At 42.7% G+C, this 18864-nt stretch overlaps 1 protein-coding gene across 4 annotated transcripts in view; it reads left to right on the forward strand.

Moving 5' to 3' along the window:
* atp8b4 (ATPase phospholipid transporting 8B4) overlaps positions 1-17088 on the forward strand; it is a gene marked incomplete at its 3' end in the record, with an annotated part of 74251 nt that extends 57163 nt beyond the window's left edge. For all 4 annotated transcript variants that reach the window (XM_042301901.1, XM_042301903.1, XM_042301904.1 and 1 more), the window contains 16 exon segments: positions 1591-1679; positions 1911-2113; positions 3318-3438; positions 3588-3675; positions 3788-3831; positions 3959-4124; positions 6416-6604; positions 6957-7072; positions 9000-9164; positions 10113-10224; positions 10447-10552; positions 11500-11641; positions 12465-12648; positions 15850-16073; positions 16315-16398; positions 16843-17088. In XM_042301901.1, coding sequence (XP_042157835.1) covers positions 1591-1679; positions 1911-2113; positions 3318-3438; positions 3588-3675; positions 3788-3831; positions 3959-4124; positions 6416-6604; positions 6957-7072; positions 9000-9164; positions 10113-10224; positions 10447-10552; positions 11500-11641; positions 12465-12648; positions 15850-16073; positions 16315-16398; positions 16843-17088 — 2279 coding nt within the window.
* Positions 17089-18864: the final 1776 nt, after the last annotated feature.

Here is an 18864-nt window from a genome sequence, read left to right on the forward strand (position 1 = left end):
GATGCCGTGTTATCGCTGTTTTGTTGTCAGGGATTTCACCATGTCTGGCTGGCTACCTGTGTACATCTCATTAGACCTCCCACTTTTTAATATTTTTTTTAAATGTTACCTTTATTTAACTAGGCAAGTCAGTTAAGGAGAAATTCTTATTTTCAATGACGGCCTAGGAACAGTGGGTTAACTGCCTGTTCAGGGGCAGAAGGACAGATTTGTACCTTGTCAGCTCTGGGATTTGAACTTTCGGTTACTAGTCCAACGCTCTAACCACTAGACTACCTGCCACCTCTCCACTCTAACCACTAGACTACCCTGTTGCCCCTCCACTCTAATCACTAGACTACCTGCCACCTCTCCACTCTAACCACTAGACTACCCTGTTGCCCCTCCACTCTAACCACTAGGCTACCTGCCACTCCTCCACTCTAACCACTAGGCTACCTGCCGCCCCTCCACTCTAACCACTATGCTACCTGCCGCCCCTCCACTCTAACCACTAGACTACCTGCCGCCCCTCCAATCTAACCACTAGGCTACCTGCCGCCCCTCCTCTCTAACCACTAGGCTACCCTGCCGCCCCTCCACTCTAACCACTAGTCTACCCTGCCACCCCTCCACTCTAACCACTAGGCTACCTGCCGCCCCTCCACTCTAACCACTAGTCTACCCTGCCACCCCTCCACTCTAACCACTAGGACACCCTAACCACTAGTCTACCCTGCTACCCTCCACTCTAACCACTAGTCTACCCTGCCACCCCTCCACTCTAACCACTAGGCTACCCGCCCCTCCTAACCACTAGGCTACCCTGCCGCCCCTCCACTCTAACCACTAGTCTACCCTGCCACCCCTCCACTCTAACCACTATGCTACCTGCCGCCCCTCCACTCTAACCACTAGACTACCTGCCGCCCCTCCTCTCTAACCACTAGGCTACCCTGCCGCCCCTCCACTCTAACCACTAGTCTACCCTGCCACCCCTCCACTCTAACCACTAGGCTACCCTGTCGCCCCTCCACTCTAACCACTAGTCTACCCTGCCGCCCCTCCACTCTAACCACTAGACTACCTGCCGCCCCTCCTCTCTAACCACTAGTCTACCCTGCCACCCCTCCACTCTAACCACTAGTCTACCCTGCCACCCCTCCACTCTAACCACTAGGCTACCTGCCGCCCCTCCTCTCTAACCACTAGGCTACCCTGCCGCCCTCCACTCTAACCACAAGGCTACCTGCCGCCCCTCCTCTCTAACCACTAGGCTACCCTGCCGCCCCTCCACTCTAACCACTAGTCTACCCTGCCACCCCTCCACTCTAACCACTAGGCTACCCTGTCGCCCCAACGAGAGAGTATTCAGGAGTCTCATTTGTAATGAAATGAGAAGACCTAATGTCGTACAGGGTTGTTGTATGTTCATGTTTAATTGCTACCAATTACATTTAGTGTATCTCTGTCACTTCACGTGTCTAAGATTTAACGCCCATCTGACCAACACGTACTGACCCTGAACGGTCAGATCGTTGATATAGCTAGTAGCTTCTCTCTTCTTTATTGTCGTCCTCTACGTGATGTGTGATTCCTTTACTCCTCTAGGGCTGCAAACCAAACTGATGCAGAACTGTGGGAGGACTAAATTCAAAAGGACCAGCATTGATAAACTGATGAACACTTTAGTTTTATGGGTGAGTACTTTTTTTCCCACATCGTCTGAAGTACTCACAAAAAAAAAAGGACATGGCCTTTTTTGATGGTTAAAAAATATAAAAGGTCCATGTTGCAACTGGCTCAACGTACATAGTTGCCGAGTTTAATAAAGGTCAAATAAAATGAATTAATGAATTAAAATGTGAAGTTCTAACTGTTTATGAAATGGTGCTAGTATTGAATACCAACTTGCTGATCTCTACTGTCAGATATTTGGCTTCCTAGTCTGCATGGGTGTGATCCTGGCTATTGGCAACACCATCTGGGAGCAGAAGGTTGGGAGGAGCTTCAGTGTCTATCTCCTGTGGGATGAACCAATCAGAAACAACAATGTGGTGTTCTCTGGGTTCCTCACCTTCTGGTCTTACATCATCATTCTCAACACAATGGTGCCCATCTCTCTCTACGTCAGGTTGGTTTGTCTGCTTTCTGTCTGTCTGTCTGTCTGTCTGTCTGTCTGTCTGTCTGTCTGTCTGTCTGTCTGTCTGTCTGTCTGTCTGTCTGTCTGTCTGTCTGTCTGTCTGTCTGTCTGTCTGTCTGTCTGTCTGTCTGTCTGTCTGTCTGTCTGTCTGTCTGTCTGTCTGTCTGTCTGGTCTTACATCATCATTCTCAACACAGTTGTACTCACCTCTACGTCAGGTACAGAACCAGTAACAGTGGAGATCATTTAATTATTATGGCATTTTTTACTTAAAGCTAGTTACTTAGCTAGCTATTAGCTACTTAGTTGCTCCATCCATTGTTTGACTTATACATTGATGATATATACACCCATTGATTGTTTAAGAATAGAACTTATAAATTCCTCAACTGTCGTATCAGAACCCAACATAGAAGTCGGTTTGACCCCAATGTTTGTAAACAATGCCAACGTAAACAAACACTGTAGAGCCTCATAACATGGTTCAACTGTAATGGTTGTATCATGTATGGTCAGTCCTTGCATCCATAGCTCTGTCCATGAATTTGAGAGTGGTTACATTGATCCAGGCCGATCCGTCAGCTTTTTACCCAGAGGCGGAGCGAGCGCTTAGTTATTGTTTCAACTAAAGATTCTATCTTGAACTGAGTTCGATTTAACTCACCTATTAGTTTAACTACCTCGTATCTTAACTCAACTTTTTGCTTAACCCACCTCTTAGCTTAACTCAGCTCTTAGCTTAACTCAACTCTTAGCTTAACTCAGCTCTTAGCTTAACTCAACTCTTAGCTTAACTTACCGCTTATCTTAACTCAGCTCTTAGCTTAATTAAACTCTTAGCTTAACTTACCGCTTATCTTAACTCAGCTCTTAGCTTAATTAAACTCTTAGCTTAACTTACCGCTTATCTTAACTCAGCTCTTAGCTTAATTAAACTCTTAGCTTAACTTACCGCTTATCTTAACTCAGCTCTTAGCTTAACTCAGCTTTTAGCTTAACTCAACTCTTAGCTTAACTTACCTCTTAGCTTAACTCAACTCTTAGCTTGACTCAGCTCTTAGCTTAACTTACCTCTTAGCTTAACTCAACTCTTAACTTGACTCAGCTCTTAGCTTAACTTACCTCTTAGCTTAACTCAACTCTTAACTTAACTCACCTCTTAGGTTAACTTACCTTGTAATCCTCTTTGTCTAAGTGTGGAGGTTATTCGTCTGGGCCACAGTTACTTTATTAACTGGGACAGGAAGATGTATTACATCCAGAAGGACACTCCAGCTGAGGCCAGAACCACCACGCTCAATGAGGAGCTGGGTCAGGTGGGTGAACGAATGGATGGATGAACGAATGGATGGATGAATTCAATTTAACGTATACATTTATAGATTAACGTTATATATGAACGGATGAATGAATGAAGTTGCTTCAGCCAAGTGACAAAACAATCCTCGTTGGTCCTTGTTGCCAGGTGGAGTTTATCTTCTCAGACAAGACAGGAACTCTCACACAAAACATCATGGTCTTCAACAAATGCTCCATCAACGGGAAGAGCTATGGTACGAGTTCAGTACCCAGTTCCTGCGTACTGTGGTTCCTCTCAAGGTTTCTTCAATCTATTCTTCTGCAATTTGATTGACTGATAATTTGTTCTCTCTTGTGTCCCTTCAGGTGATGTGTATGATGAATTCGGCCATAAAGTGGAAATTACAGAGGTATGAATAAGGAACTGGATAACACAGATAACTACATTATGGACAGTACAAGTTATATATTGCAGTAATTACAATAGTGAAGTTAAACTATAAGTTAGTAACTGTGTTCTGGTCCATCTCCCTCCAGAGAACGGCCTGTGTAGATTTCTCTTTCAACCCTCTGAGTGACAGGAAGTTTAAGTTTCATGACCATAGCCTGTTGGAGGCCATCAAGATGGAGGAGCCATCAGTGCAGGACTTCTTCAGACTGCTGGCTTTGTGTCATACTGTCATGCCTGAGGAGAAGAATGAAGGTAATGTATAGATAATAAATAGGACAGGTAATGTATAGATAATACATGGGACAGGTAATGCAGAGATAATAAATAGGACAGGTAATGTATAGATAATAAATGGGACAGGCAATGCAGAGATAATAAATAGGACAGGTCATGCAGAGATAATAAATAGGACAGGTAATGTATCAATAATAAATGGGACAGGTAATGCAGAAATAATAATCAGGACAGGTCATGTATAAATAATAAATAGGACAGGTAATGTAGTGATAATAAATGGGACAGGTAATGTTGAGATAATAAATGGGACAGGTAATGTATAGATAATAAATAGGACAGGTCATGTATAGATAATAAATAGGACAGGTAATGTAGTGATAATAAATGGTACAGGTAATGTTGAGATAATAAATGGTACAGGTAATGTATAGATAATAAATAGGACAGGTAATGTAGAGATAATAAATGGGACAGATAATGTAGGGATAATACATGGGACAGGTAATGTATAGATAATAAATAGGACAGGTCATGGATCGATAATAAATAGGACAGGTATGGTAGTGATAATACATGGGACAGGTAATGGTGAGATGATAAATGGTACAGGTAATGTATAGATAATAAATAGGACAGGTAATGTAGAGATAATACATGGGACAGGTAATGTATAGATAATAAATAGGACAGGTCATGTATAGATAATACATGGGACAGGTAATGTTGAGATAATAAATGGTACAGGTAATGTAGATATAATAAATAGGACAGGTAATGTAGAGATATTGTACAGCTGTAACCTCAGTGCAGGAGTTCTTTGGACTGATAACCTAAAGATAACATATAGATAATGTATATATAATGTGTAGATAATGAATAGATAACGTATATATATATGTAATGCATAGAGACTTTAGGCATGTGTCCAGGTGTAACATCACTACTGGTGTTCTTCAGATTGCTGGACCGCTGTTGCACTGTCATGTCTTAGGGTGAAGGTAAAGTAGGCAGCTGAGTGAAGGTAAAGTAGACTTCTGAGTGAAGGTAAACTAGACTTCTGAGTGAAAGTAAAGTAGACTTCTGAGTGAAGGTAAAGTAGACTTCTGAGTGAAGGTAAAGTAGACTTCTGAGTGAAGGTAAAGTAGACTTCTGAGTGAAGGTAATCTAGACTTCTGAGTGAAGGTAATCTAGACTTCTGAGTGAAGGTAAACTAGACTTCTGAGTGAAGGTAAAGTAGACTTCTGAGTGAAGGTAAAGTAGACTTCTGAGTGAAGGTAAACTAGACTTCTGAGTGAAGGTAAACTAGACTTCTGAGTGAAGGTAAAGTAGACTTCTGAGTGAAGGTAAACTAGACTTCTGAGTGAAGGTAAAGTAGACTTCTGAGTGAAGGTAAAGTAGACTTCTGAGTGAAGGTAAACTAGACTTCTGAGTGAAGGTAAAGTAGGCAGCTGAGTGAAGGTAAACTAGACTTCTGAGTGAAGGTAAACTAGACTTCTGAGTGAAGGTAAAGTAGACTTCTGAGTGAAGGTAAACTAGACTTCTGAGTGAAGGTAAAGTAGACTTCTGAGTGAAGGTAAAGTAGACTTCTGAGTGAAGGTAAACTAGACTTCTGAGTGAAGGTAAACTAGACTTCTGAGTGAAGGTAAAGTAGATTTCGGAGTGAAAGTAAAGTAGACTTCTAAGTGCCGGTAAAGTAGACAGCTGAGTGAAGGTAAAGTGGACTGCTGTACACTAGTCTGAAGGATATGACATGAGTCAAGTCTTGTAGCCCAGCGGGCGAAGCTGGCTATAATGACGTCAATTCAACCAGTTTTGTCTGCTGGGAAATCTGTCTAGATAATACTGATCAATTAATTATATGTTGACTCACAATTCCCTGCTACTCCTCATGTGGATAGTGCAGCCTAACAAATCATTCTAACAAAAAACATATTCCTCTTCTTCTTCCTCAAACATATTCCTCTTCTTCTTCCTCTTCTTCTTCCTCCTCTTCTTCTTCTTCTTCTTCTTCTTCTTCCTCTTCTTCTTCCTCTTCTTCTTCCTCAAACATATTCCTCTTCTTCTTCCTCTTCTTCTTCCTCCTCTTCTTCTTCTTCTTCCTCTTCTTCTTCTTCTTCTTCTTCCTCTTCTTCTTCTTCTTCCTCTTCCTCTTCTTCTTCTTCTTCTCTTCTTCTTCTTCTTCTTCTTCCTCAAACATATTCCTCTTCTTCTTCTTCTTCCTCTTCTTCTTCTTCTTCCTCAAACATATTCCTCTTCTTCCTCTTCTTCCTCTTCCTCTTCTTTTTCTTCTTCTCTCCTCCATGTAGGGGATCTGGTGTACCAGGCCCAGTCGCCTGACGAGGGAGCCCTGGTCACGGCCGCACGGAACTTTGGCTTTGTGTTTCGTTCCAGAACCCCGGAGACCGTCACACTGTACGAGATGGGGACGGCCGTCAACTACCAGCTCCTGGCCATCCTCGACTTCAACAACGTGCGCAAGAGAATGAGTGTCATTGGTTAGGTCTTCACCTTTAAAAAAGCAAAGATCTTGTTTTGCTGTCTCCAAAATGTGTTGTGTAGCAAAGCAAAACATTAAGTTATCGTAAAGTTGGAAGTATAAGATACAATACAGTCGATGATGACTTCATATTCTTGAATATTTATTTAAACGTACACATAGCAGTGTTAGTATCAATTGTTTCAAGCTTTAGACTGCGAGGTGTTATGTTCTTGTCCGGCATCTTGACGTCATTAGTTATTCACTGTCAATGAGGTCTTTGATCAATAGGTTTCAATCCACTGACTCAAAATACCTTCACCTTCAAAGTCTCCTCAAGGTTTAATGACTCAGGTATTTGTCTGCTCCAGTGAGGAACCCAGCGGGCCACATCAAGCTGTACTGTAAAGGAGCTGACACCATCATCTTCGACAGACTGGACCCGTCCAACCATATTCTCATGAACACTACCTCAGAGCATCTTTACGTAGGTTTTTATACTACATGCAGCAGCCTGACAGTCACTCACAGCAAGCAGCCTCACAGTCACTCACAGCAAGCAGCCTCACAGTCACTCACAGCAAGCAGTCTCACAGTCACTCATAACAAGCAGCCTCACAGTCACTCATAACAAGCAGCCTCACAGTCACTCACAGCAAGCAGCCTCACAGTCACTCACAGCAAGCAGCCTCACACTCACTCATAACAAGCAGCCTCACAGTCACTCATAACAAGCAGCCTCACAGTCAATCACAGCAAGCAGCCTCACAGTCACTCACAACAAGCAGCCTCACAGTCACTCACAGCAAGCAGCCTCATAGTCACCCTTAACAAGCAGCATCAGTCACTCACAGCAAGCAGCCTCATCGTCACCCTTAACAAGCAGCATCACAGTCACTCACAGCAAGCAGCCTCATTGTCACCCTTAACAAGTAGCCTCACAGTCACTCATAACAAGCAGCCTCACAGTCACTCATAACAAGCAGCCTCACAGTCACTCACAGCAGGCAGCCTCATAGTCACCCTTAACAATTAGCATCACGATCACTCACAGCAAGCAGCCTCACAGTCACTCACAGCAAGCAGCCTCACAGTCACTCATAACAGGCAGCCTCACAGTCACTCACAGCAAGCAGCCTCATAGTCACCCTTAACAAGCAGCATCACAGTCACTCACAGAAAGCAGCCTCACAGTCACTCATAACAAGCAGCCTCAATGTCACTCACAGCAAGCAGCCTCATAGTCACCCATAACAAGCAGCCTCACAGTCACTCACAGCAAGCAGCCTCATAGTCACCACCCTTAACAAGCAGCCTCACAGTCACTCAAAGCAAGCAGCCTCACAGTCACTCATAACAAGCAGCCTCACAGTCACTCACAGCAAGCAGCCTCATAGTCACCCTTAACAAGCAGCCTCACAGTCACTCACAGCAAGCAGCCTCACAGTCACTCATAACAAGCAGCCTCACAGTCACTCACAGCAAGCAGCCTCACAGTCACTCATAACAAGCAGCCTCAATGTCACTCACAGCAAGCAGCCTCATAGTCACCCTTAACAAGCAGCATCACAGTCACTCACAGAAAGCAGCCTCACAGTCACTCATAACAAGCAGCCTCACAGTCACTCACATCAAGCAGTCTCACAATCACTCATAACAAGCAGCCTCACAGTCACTCACAGCAAGCAGCCTCATAGTCACCCTTACCAAGCAGCCTCACAGTCACTCACAGCAAGCAGCCTCACAGTCACTCATAACAAGCAGCCTCACAGTCACTCACAGCAAGCAGCCTCACAGTCACTCACAGCAAGCAGCCTCACAGTCACTCACAGCAAGCAGCCTCACAGTCACTCACAGAAAGCAGCCTCAAAGTCACTCACAGCAAGCAGCATCACAGTCACTCACAGAAAGCAGCCTCATAGTCACCCTTAACAAGCAGCATCACAGTCACTCACAGAAAGCAGCCTCATAGTCACCCTTAACAAGCAGCAACACAGTCACTCACAGCAAGCAGCCTCATAGTCACCCTTAACAAGCAGCCTCACAGTCACTCACAGAAAGCAGCCTCACAGTCACTCATAACAAGCAGCCTCACAGTCACTCACAGCAAGCAGCCTCATAGTCACCCTTAACAAGCAGCCTCACAGTCACTCACAGCAAGCAGCCTCATAGTCATCCCACTGTTTCTAGGCCGTCATTGTAAATAAGAATTTGTTCTTAACTGACTTGCCGAGTTAAATAAAGGTTAAATAAACACAAATTAATGAAGAGGACATTTCTCTGGTCAAATTCAACAACCCAGCAGCATAAAAACATACATAACTAAATGCATTTAAAAATAGTCCTAATCAATTTGCTTAATCTCAATACAAAATCCTTGAATTATTGTATAATCTGAATCATGTTTGTTGCAGGAGTTTGCTGGTGAAGGCTTGCGAACACTGGCCCTGGCCTACAAAGACCTAGATGAGAATGTATTAGAGGAATGGATGAAGAGACTCCTGTATGCCAGCACTGTGATAGAGAACAGAGAGGAGGGACTGGCTGATCTCTATGAGGAAATAGAGACAGGCCTCATGGTAAGAGGCTGATTTATAGACTGATATATAGACTGACATAGACTGACCTATAGACTGATTTATAGACTGACATATAGACTTATATAGACCAACCTATAGACGGATATATAGACTGACCTATAAACTGATATATAGACTGATTTCTAGACTGACCTATAGACTGATTTCTAGACTGACCTATAGACTGACCTATAGACTGATATATAGATGGATTTCTAGACTGACCTATAGACTGATATATAGACTGACCTATAGACTGATATATAGACTGACCTATAGACTGACCTATAGACTGCTATATAGACTGACCTATAGACTGACCTATACACTGATATATAGACTGATTTCTAGACTGACCTATAGACTGATCTATAGACTGTTTTCTAGACTGACCTATAGACTGATATATAGACTGATTTCTAGACTGACCTATACACTGATATATAGACTGATATATAGACTGACCTATAGATTGACCTATAGGCTGATATATAGACTGACCTATAGACTGATATATAGACTGACCTATAGACTGATATATAGACAGATTTCTAGACTGACCTATAGACTGATCTATAGACTGTTTTCTAGACTGACCTATAGACTGATATATAGACTGATTTCTAGACTGACCTATAGACTGACCTATAGACTGACCTATAGACTGACCTATAAACTGATATATAGACTGACCTATCGACTGATATATAGACTGACCTATAAAGAACAGAGAGGAAGGATTGGCTGCTCTCTATGAGGAGATAAAGGGTTGATGTAAGACTGACCTTTAGACTGACCAGAGGCAACAGTATCCTAGATGCCCTGCCGTTATGCCCTTGATCAAGGCACTTAACCCTTCAACTGCTCCAGGGATGCTGCACCATGGCTGACCCAGTCCGGGGTGTGTTCTCAGGGGTTCTACTGGTTGTTTGTTTTTCCCCTCTCAAGCTCCTAGGAGCCACAGCAGTAGAAGACAAACTCCAGGAGGGGGTTCCTGAAACAATCGCCTGTTTGACCCTGGCCAACATCAAGATCTGGGTTCTCACTGGGGATAAGTTAGGTAAGCACCAATGAAGGGATGGACCAATGTCTTGAACCATCAAGTTTACTCCCTCTACAAATACTTTATTTTGGAGTACTACTGATATAGATTACTGCATTGTTGGGAAAGAGCGTGCAGGAAAGGCATTTCACAGTAATACATTTGTATTCAGTGTCAATGATACATTGACAATACTGAACATAAAATTGGAGGTAACGTGACATATTCTGTGGTTTGCAGAGACGGCGATGAACATCGGCTACTCCTGCAACATGCTGAGAGACGATATGAACGAAGTGTTTATCATATCAGGACATTCTGTCTTAGAGGTGCAGCAGCAACTCAGGTTAGGCCTCATGGTCATGAAACAGACTCTCAGTCATGACTATACCTGCAGGTAATCAATCATCTGTGTCTGTTATTGCAGGCTTTCTGGGGTTTCAGGCTGGGTTTCATTCTGTAAAGCACTTTGTGACAACTGATGATGGGGGTGGGGAAAAAAGGGCTTTTATAAAAAATAAAATACATTTGATTGATTGACCTGCATGTTAAAAAGTGAATCTGCTCCCTCAGCAGCTTTTTGTTTTTGAGAGTCAAAGTGAGCGCTGGCTGGCTGACTTGGTCACATGACAAGGTCCCCCAGGGGATTCTGTTTCCTCCTTCCACTTTAGTTGGACTAAGAACTTGTTATTCTCCCAACAATTGATCCCAGAGGGAAGCTATCACCATGCCAGCCAGCCAGTCAGCCAGTCAGCCAGCCAGTCAGCCAGCCAGTCAGTCAGTCAGCCAGTCAGCCAGGAGCCAGCCAGCCCCGTTGGCCCAATCGGTTGTTTTTAAAATTTTTAATCTGAGTGAGAGGAAAAGAGAGATAATGAACATTCATTGTAGTGTCCTTCTATTCCTATATTTGGACATTAAATTGACATTTTAGTCATCTAGCAGACTCTCTATATCCAGAGAGACTACCAGTTAGTGCATTCATCATATGGCAGCTAAGAGAGACAGTCGCACCTCACAGTCATAATAAGTAAATGTGTCCCAATGACATCTGTTTATGTCCCCCCCCCTGTTTATGCCCCCCTGTTTATGTCCCCCCCCCCCTGTTTATGCCCCCCTGTTTATGCCCCCCTGTTTATGTCCCCCCCCCCTGTTTATGTCCCCCTGTTTATGTCCCCCCTGTTTATGTCCCCCCTGTTTATGTCCCCCCCGTTTATGCCCCCTCCTGCTTATGTCCCCCTGTTTATGCCCCCCTGTTTATGTCCCCCCCCACCACCACCCTCACTCTGTCTTTAGGAGTGCTAAGGAGCACATCCTGGGCCTGGGTAGAGTCAGCGGTACTGTAGATGTGGAGAAGACAGATGACTTCTCAGACGATTCTGTATTTGAAGAAACCATCATAGCAGAGTATGCCTTAATCATCAATGGACACAGTCTGGTAAGGAGGCTCCTCTTTTGTTTCTCTAGATATAATGAAATGGCTTGCCAAACCAGATGCCTGGACTATATTTTCATCCCTGTTGAATGTGTGTATGGGTGTGTGTCTATCTGGTAAGGACCGTTTAATATCTTTGTTCCTGTGGCGTCTGCTGAGTCTGCTTAGTATTTAATGAGCAGACTGCTGGTGATTAGGGAGTCTCCTAGCTCTGTGAGAAAGGCTGTCATTAAGACAACTGACAGACAGACAGACAGACTGCCCTTGCAGGGGGGAGTTGTTGGTTACCCAGGGTTCTCATCAGCAGACAGACAGACAGACAGACAGACACACTGCCCTTGCAGGGGGGAGTTGTTGGTTGCCCAGGGTTCTCATCAGCAGACAGAACCTCACATTATTACATCATCACTGCTCCTAGACCTAGAGCTGTGACTCAGATTCAGATTCGTAAAAGCTTTATTGTTCCAATGCTGGGCAATTCATTTTACAACTGGCTTCTAGACTTTTCATCAGCAGACAGACCCTCCACTGCTTTGCTCCTACACCTGACTTGTCTCACACTCTTGTACTCGGTACACACACTGAGCCCACACTGTTTGCCACATCCTGTCTCTGCTCTGCAAGAGTGCTGGGATGTTAAACACCACAGGACTGGTTAACATTGCAGGGTGGTAATAATAGTGGTTTTAATAGGCCTAATGTGTCTGTGTCTCTGGCAGTGTTGTAGAGAAAAGACACAAGATAACTTCCATTCTAACCAAAATGGACAATAAAATCTTATAATAAATGCATCTCTTTGTCTCCTCTCCTAATAACCCCCCTGTAGGCCCATGCCCTGGAGCCTGAGCTGGAGCAGGTCCTTCTGGAGACTGCCTGTCTGTGTAAGACAGTGATCTGCTGTAGGGTGACTCCCATGCAGAAGGCCCAGGTGGTGGAGCTGGTCAAGACGAACAAGATGGCTGTGACTCTGGCCATAGGAGACGGAGCCAATGACGTCAGCATGATCAAGAGTAATACATAGGTTACGTTATATTCAGCTCGCGGTGTTGCTCAGTCACCAGCAGATATGAGCAGCAATGAACGGGGTTCACAGGATGTCAGGAAGGACACAAGATCAGTTGGAAAACAAAGTTCCTACATGGGAGTGCATGCTATCTTCCTTTATGTTCAATCATGAGTCTAAATATAACATCGGGTGTGAATCTGATGTATGTTTCATGAGGAGAAGAGGATTTTGAGCAGTAGGGTTCAATATGCAAAGAATGAGTTGCTAATAGTTTCCTTGTTATTTGAGATATCATTACAAATTCAATGTGGTTCATCTTAGGGACATCCATAATAGAGATGACATGTTTCAAGTTGATAGGCCACTCTGCAGTGGATTTACAGTGGTTTAAATGGTACACGTAAAATCAGATTTTTATGTCTAAAGACCAAATTTGGAGTGAATCTGAGAAGATTTTATATGATTATTTTAAGCGTTACACGGTGAAAAACGTGAATTTGTAATAGTTTTCTTATATTTTAAGAGTATCAATACCAAACTTAACATGGTTCGTCATGGTAATGTCTTTGATTACCCTAAAAAGTGGCGAAGTGGATTTACAGTGGTTTAAATGGATACGTAAAATCCATTAAAACATTTTTTTTTGTCAATAATGGGGATGGGGTTTGGGGGCCTTTCCCCCCCATCCAATTAATTCTAAGGAAGTTGAAACTGATTTACAGCATTTCTATACAATTTAAAAACTCAACAAAAGGTAAACAAATACGCTTTAAAAAAAAAAGTTTACAGCTAATTTTCTGCAATTCTACACATTTTGCCATGACTATTGACATGTTAATATGATATTTGAGTAATAGTGACTAACAAAATCAACACAGGCCCCCTGGAAGTCAAGGCCCCTGGGAAAATGCAATATGTACGTGTACCTGATCGGTAATTCAGCCATGAATTTTCTACAAGTTGAGATAGCTGGCTAGACTAAGAAGAGTAATTTAGGAATCTAAAAATGCTAATTGTGTGACTGTCAGTAAATGATATATAACAAAAGGAAGACTGCTGATGCACAACCAAGTTTCGTTTTGAAATTGCACCTCCTATATTCTACTATTCTAACTCTCAACAGTAAAAAATAATAATAAATGCATTGCCAAAGCAAGTATAATGGATAAACAAAAGTGAAATAAACAATAAAAAGTGAACAGTAAATATTACACTCACACAAGTTACAAGATAATAGAGATATAATTTTATGTTTATGTAGTGTTGTAATGATATGCAAATAGTTAAAGGACAAAAGGGAAAATAAATAAGCATAAATATGTGTTGTATTTACAATGGTGTTTGTTCTTCACTGGTTGCCCTTTTCTTGTGGCAACAGGTCACACATCTTGCTGCTGTGATGGCACACTGTGGTATTTTACCCATTAGATATGTGAGTTTATCAAAATTGGATTTGTTTTTTCAAATCTTTGTTGGTCTGTGTAATCTGAGGGAAATATGTCTCTCTAATATGGTCATACATTGGGCAGGAGGTTAGGAAGTGCAGCTCAGTTTCCACCTCATTTTGTGGGCAGTGAGCACATAGCCTGTCTTCTCTTGAGAGCCATGTCTGCCTACAGCGGCCTTTCTCAATAGCAAGGCTATGCTCACTGAGTCTGTACATAGTCAAAGCTTTCCTTAATTTTGGGTCAGTCACAGTGGTCAGGTATTCTGCCACTGTGTACTCTCTGTTTAGGGCCAAATAGCATTCAACATGTCAAGTAATTATCTTTTTGTTTGGTTTGGTCTAGTTGTGTTGCTGTCCTGGGGCACTGTCTGTTTTTGTTTGTGAACAGAGCCCCAGGACCAGCTTGCTTAGGAGAAGCCAGGTTCATCTCTCTGTAGGTGATTTGTTATGGAAGGCTTTTGGGTGGTTGTAGAATTTAACAGCTCTTTTCTGGATTTTGATAATTAGCGGGTTTCGCTAATTCCGCTCTGCATGCATTATTTGATGTTTTACGTTGTACACATAGGATATTTTTGCTGAATTCTGCATGCAGAGTCTCAATTCGATGTTTGTCCCATTTGGTGAATTCTTGGATGGTGAGCGGACCCCAGACCTCACAACCATAAAGGGCAATGGGTTCTATAACTAATTCAAGTATTTTTAGCCAGATCCTAATTGGTATGTCAAATTTTATGTTCATTTTGATGGCATAGAAGGCCCTTCTTACCTTGTCTCTCAGATCGTTCACAGCTTTGTGGAAGTTACCTGTGGCGCTGATGTTTAAGCTGATGTATGTATCGTTTTTTGTGTGCTCTAGGGCAACGGTGTCTAGATGGAATTTGTATTTGTGGTCCTGGCAACTGGACCTTTTTCGGAACTCATTATTTTTGTCTTACTGAGATTAACTGTCAGGGCCGAGGTCGGGCACAGAATCTGTGCAGAAGATCTTGGTGCTGCCTAAGGTCCTCCTTGGTTGGGGACAGAAGCACCAGATCATCAGCAAACAGTAGATATTTGACTTCAGATTCTATTAGGGTGAGGCCGGGTGCTGCAGACTGTTCTTGCGCCCTTGATAATTTGTTGATATATATGTTGAAGAGGGTGGGGCTTAAGCTGCATCCCTGTCTCACCCCACGGCCCTTTGGAAATAAATGTGTGTGTTTTCTGCCAATTTTTGTTGTTTTTGTACATAGATTTTATAATGTCGTATGTTTTTCCACCAACACCACATTCCATTAATTTGTATAGCAGACCCTCATGCCAAATTGAGTCAAAAGCTTTTTTGAAGTCAACAAAGCATGAGAAGACTTTGCCTTTGTTCTAATTTGTTTGTTTGACAATTAGGGTGTGCAGGGTGAATACGTGGTCTGTCATACGATATTTTTGTAAAAAGCCAATATGACATTTGCTCAGTACATTGTTTTCACTGAGGAAATGTACAAGTCTGCTGATAATGATAATGCAGAGGATTTCCCCAAGGTTGCTGTTGACGCATATCCCATGGTAGTTATTGGGGTAAAATTTGTCTCCACTTTTGTGGATTGGGGTTATCAGTCCTTGGTTCCAAATATTGGGGAAATTTCCAGAGCTGAGGATGACGTTAAAGAGTTTAAGTATAGTCAATTGGAATTTGTTGTCTGTATATTTGATCATTTCATGCAGGGTCTCTCTCTCTCTCTCTCTCTCTCTCTCTCTCTCTCTCTCTCTCTCTCTGTCCAGCTGCTCATATAGGTGTAGGTATATCAGGTCAGGAGGGCATGCAGGCTGTGCTAGCCTCCGACTACTCCTTTGCCCAGTTCCGCTATCTGCAGCGTCTCCTACTGGTCCACGGCCGCTGGTCCTATTTCCGCATGTGCAACTTCCTGTTCTACTTCTTCTACAAGAACTTTGCCTTCACCCTGGTGCACTTCTGGTTCGGCTTCTTCTGTGGTTTCTCAGCTCAGGTAATTAAAAGTGACAAAAAATAATAATATATATATATATTTTGGGAAAACGTAGGAACAAAATGTACTTACGGTAGTTGTCTTTGTCCAAAGTCTCTTATAAATAAAGAACAATAGTAAGTTATAAATGCTATTGCATTGCGGCAAAGAACAATGCACCATTATAGTTCATCAACATTTTATATTTGTAAACCTTTTGTATACATTTTTTTCTTCACCTTATTCCTTCTTCTGTTCTTAGACGGTTTATGACCAGTGGTTTATCACTCTCTTCAATATAGTCTACACATCCCTGCCAGTTCTGGCCATGGGGCTTTTCGATCAGGTAAGAACTGGTAGAAACTACAGACAATGGCAACCCGCCGAGCATTCTTTCACTTTCCTTAACTTACTTACTTTCTTTCGTTTTTTTTCTTTTCAAGATTCTGCCAAGTCATACAGGTGAATATGTAATGTTTTTAAGATACCCTTTGTCCTGTGTCCTAACAAAATATCCTTAGGAACTCTAAACCTCTAACTACCTCTACCCCACCTAAACCTTAATTACTACCCTTGTCCTCACCCAACTCTAACTCAATATCATTTAGAGTCGGTAAACTGACCAGGACACAGGTTAAGTCTAGTTCTGAACTAAAAAGCCTGCCCAATGGAGAAAGTCCATTAAAGTGCTTATTAGTCCAGGACTTAAGCTACATCTGTATCTGGGAAACCAGACAATGTAGTCCAGCGTACACACACCTCTCATCACAACAACTCTTTTCATCCCCAGGATGTGAACGAAGCCAACAGCCACCGCTACCCTAGCCTGTACCGTCCAGGACAGCTCAATGTCCTGTTCAACAAAAGACAGTTCTTCCTGTGTACGCTACAGGGGGTGGGCACCTCCTTCCTCCTTTTCTTCATCCCCTACGGAGCCTTCTGCCTCGTCGCCAGGGACGACGGATCACACATCTCAGACCAGCAGGCTTTCGCCGTCATCATATCAACATCCTTGGTCATAGTGGTGAGCGTTCAGGTAAGAGACATAGTCAGATGGCTCATACATCACAAAACCCACTGATATTGCCAACTACTTTAATGATTTTTTAATTGGCAAGATTAGCAAACTTAGGCATGACATGCCAGCAACAAACATGGACAATACACATCCAAGTATATCTGACCAAATTATGAAAGACAAGCTTTGTAATTTTGAATTCCTTAAAGTCAGTGTGAAAGAGGTGAAAAAAATTATTGATGTCTATTAACAATGACACAGGGGTCTGACACGTGGATGGAAAATTTCTGAGGATAATAGCGGATGCTCCTATTTGCCATTTATTCAATTTAAGCCTGCAGGAAAGTGTGTGCCCTCAGGCCTGGAGGGAAGCAAAAGTAATACCTCTACCTAAGAATAGTAAAGCCTCCATAACTGGCTCAAATAGCCAATCAATCATCCTGTTACCAACCCTTAGTACATTTTTGGAAAACAAATGTGTTGTGTTCTTTAATGTAAGCCTCTCCTACAAAATCCAGGTAGAATCAGGAATTCCCCAGGGCAGCTGTCTAGGGCCCTTACTTTTTAAAATCTTTACTACCGACATGGCTTTGAGGAAAGCCAGTGTGTCTATGTATGCGGATGACTCAACACTATACACGTCAGCTACCACAGCGATTGAAATGAGAGCAACACTTAAAGAGCTGCAGTTAGTTTCAGAGTGGGTGGCAATGAATAAGTTAGTCCTAAATATTTCAAAAACTAAAACCATTGTATTTGGGACAAATTATTCACTAAACCCTAAACCTGAACTAAATCTTGTAATGAATAATGTGGAAATTGAGCAAGTTGAGGAGACTAAACTGCTTGGAGTAAACTGTCATAGACAAAACATATTGATACAACAGTATCTAAGATGGGGAGAAGTCTATCCATAATAAAACGCTGCTCTACCTTCTTAACAACACTGTCAACAAGGCAGGTCCCTGACTCTGTACCAGTACCCCCTGTATATAGCCTCCACATTGACTCTGTACCAAACCCCCTGTATATAGCCTCCACATTGACTCTATACCGGTACCCCCTGAATATAGCCTCCACATTGACTCTGTACCGGTACCCCCTGTATATAGCCTCCACATTGACTCTGTACCAAACCCCCTGTATATAGCCTCCACATTGACTCTATACCGGTACCCCCTGTATATAGCCTCCACATTGACTCTATACTGGTACCCCCTGTATATAGCCTCCACATTGACTCTGTACCGGTACCCCCTGTATATAGCCTCCACATTGACTCTGTACCGGTACCCCCTGTATTTAGTCTCGCTATTGCTATTTTACTGCTGCTCTTTAATGACTTCCTAGTTCCTTTTAATTGTTCCTTTTGCATTGTTGGTTAGCGGATTGTAAGTAAGCACATCACTGTAAGGTCTACACCTGTTGCACATGTGACTAATATAATTTTATTTTATTTGATACGCACTAAACACACATGTACACATGGATTTTGTGTTGTAGATATGTGGTAGTAGAGTAGTGGCCTGAGGGCACACACTTAATGTTGTGAAATCTGTTGTGAATGTATTGTAATGTTTTTCAAATGTATAGCATCCTTAATTTTGCTGGAGCCCAGGAAGAGTAGCTGCTGCCTTGGCAGGAACTAATGGGGATCCATAATAAACCCCAGGAAGAGTAGCTGCTGCCTTGGCAGGAACTAATGGGGATCCATAATAAACCCCAGGAAGAGTAGCTGCTGCCTTGGCAGGAACTAATGGGGATCCATAATAAACCCCAGCAAGAGTAGCTGCT

Source organism: Oncorhynchus tshawytscha, linkage group LG19 (assembly GCF_018296145.1).
Source record: "Oncorhynchus tshawytscha isolate Ot180627B linkage group LG19, Otsh_v2.0, whole genome shotgun sequence".
NCBI classification, from domain to species: domain Eukaryota; kingdom Metazoa; phylum Chordata; class Actinopteri; order Salmoniformes; family Salmonidae; genus Oncorhynchus; species Oncorhynchus tshawytscha.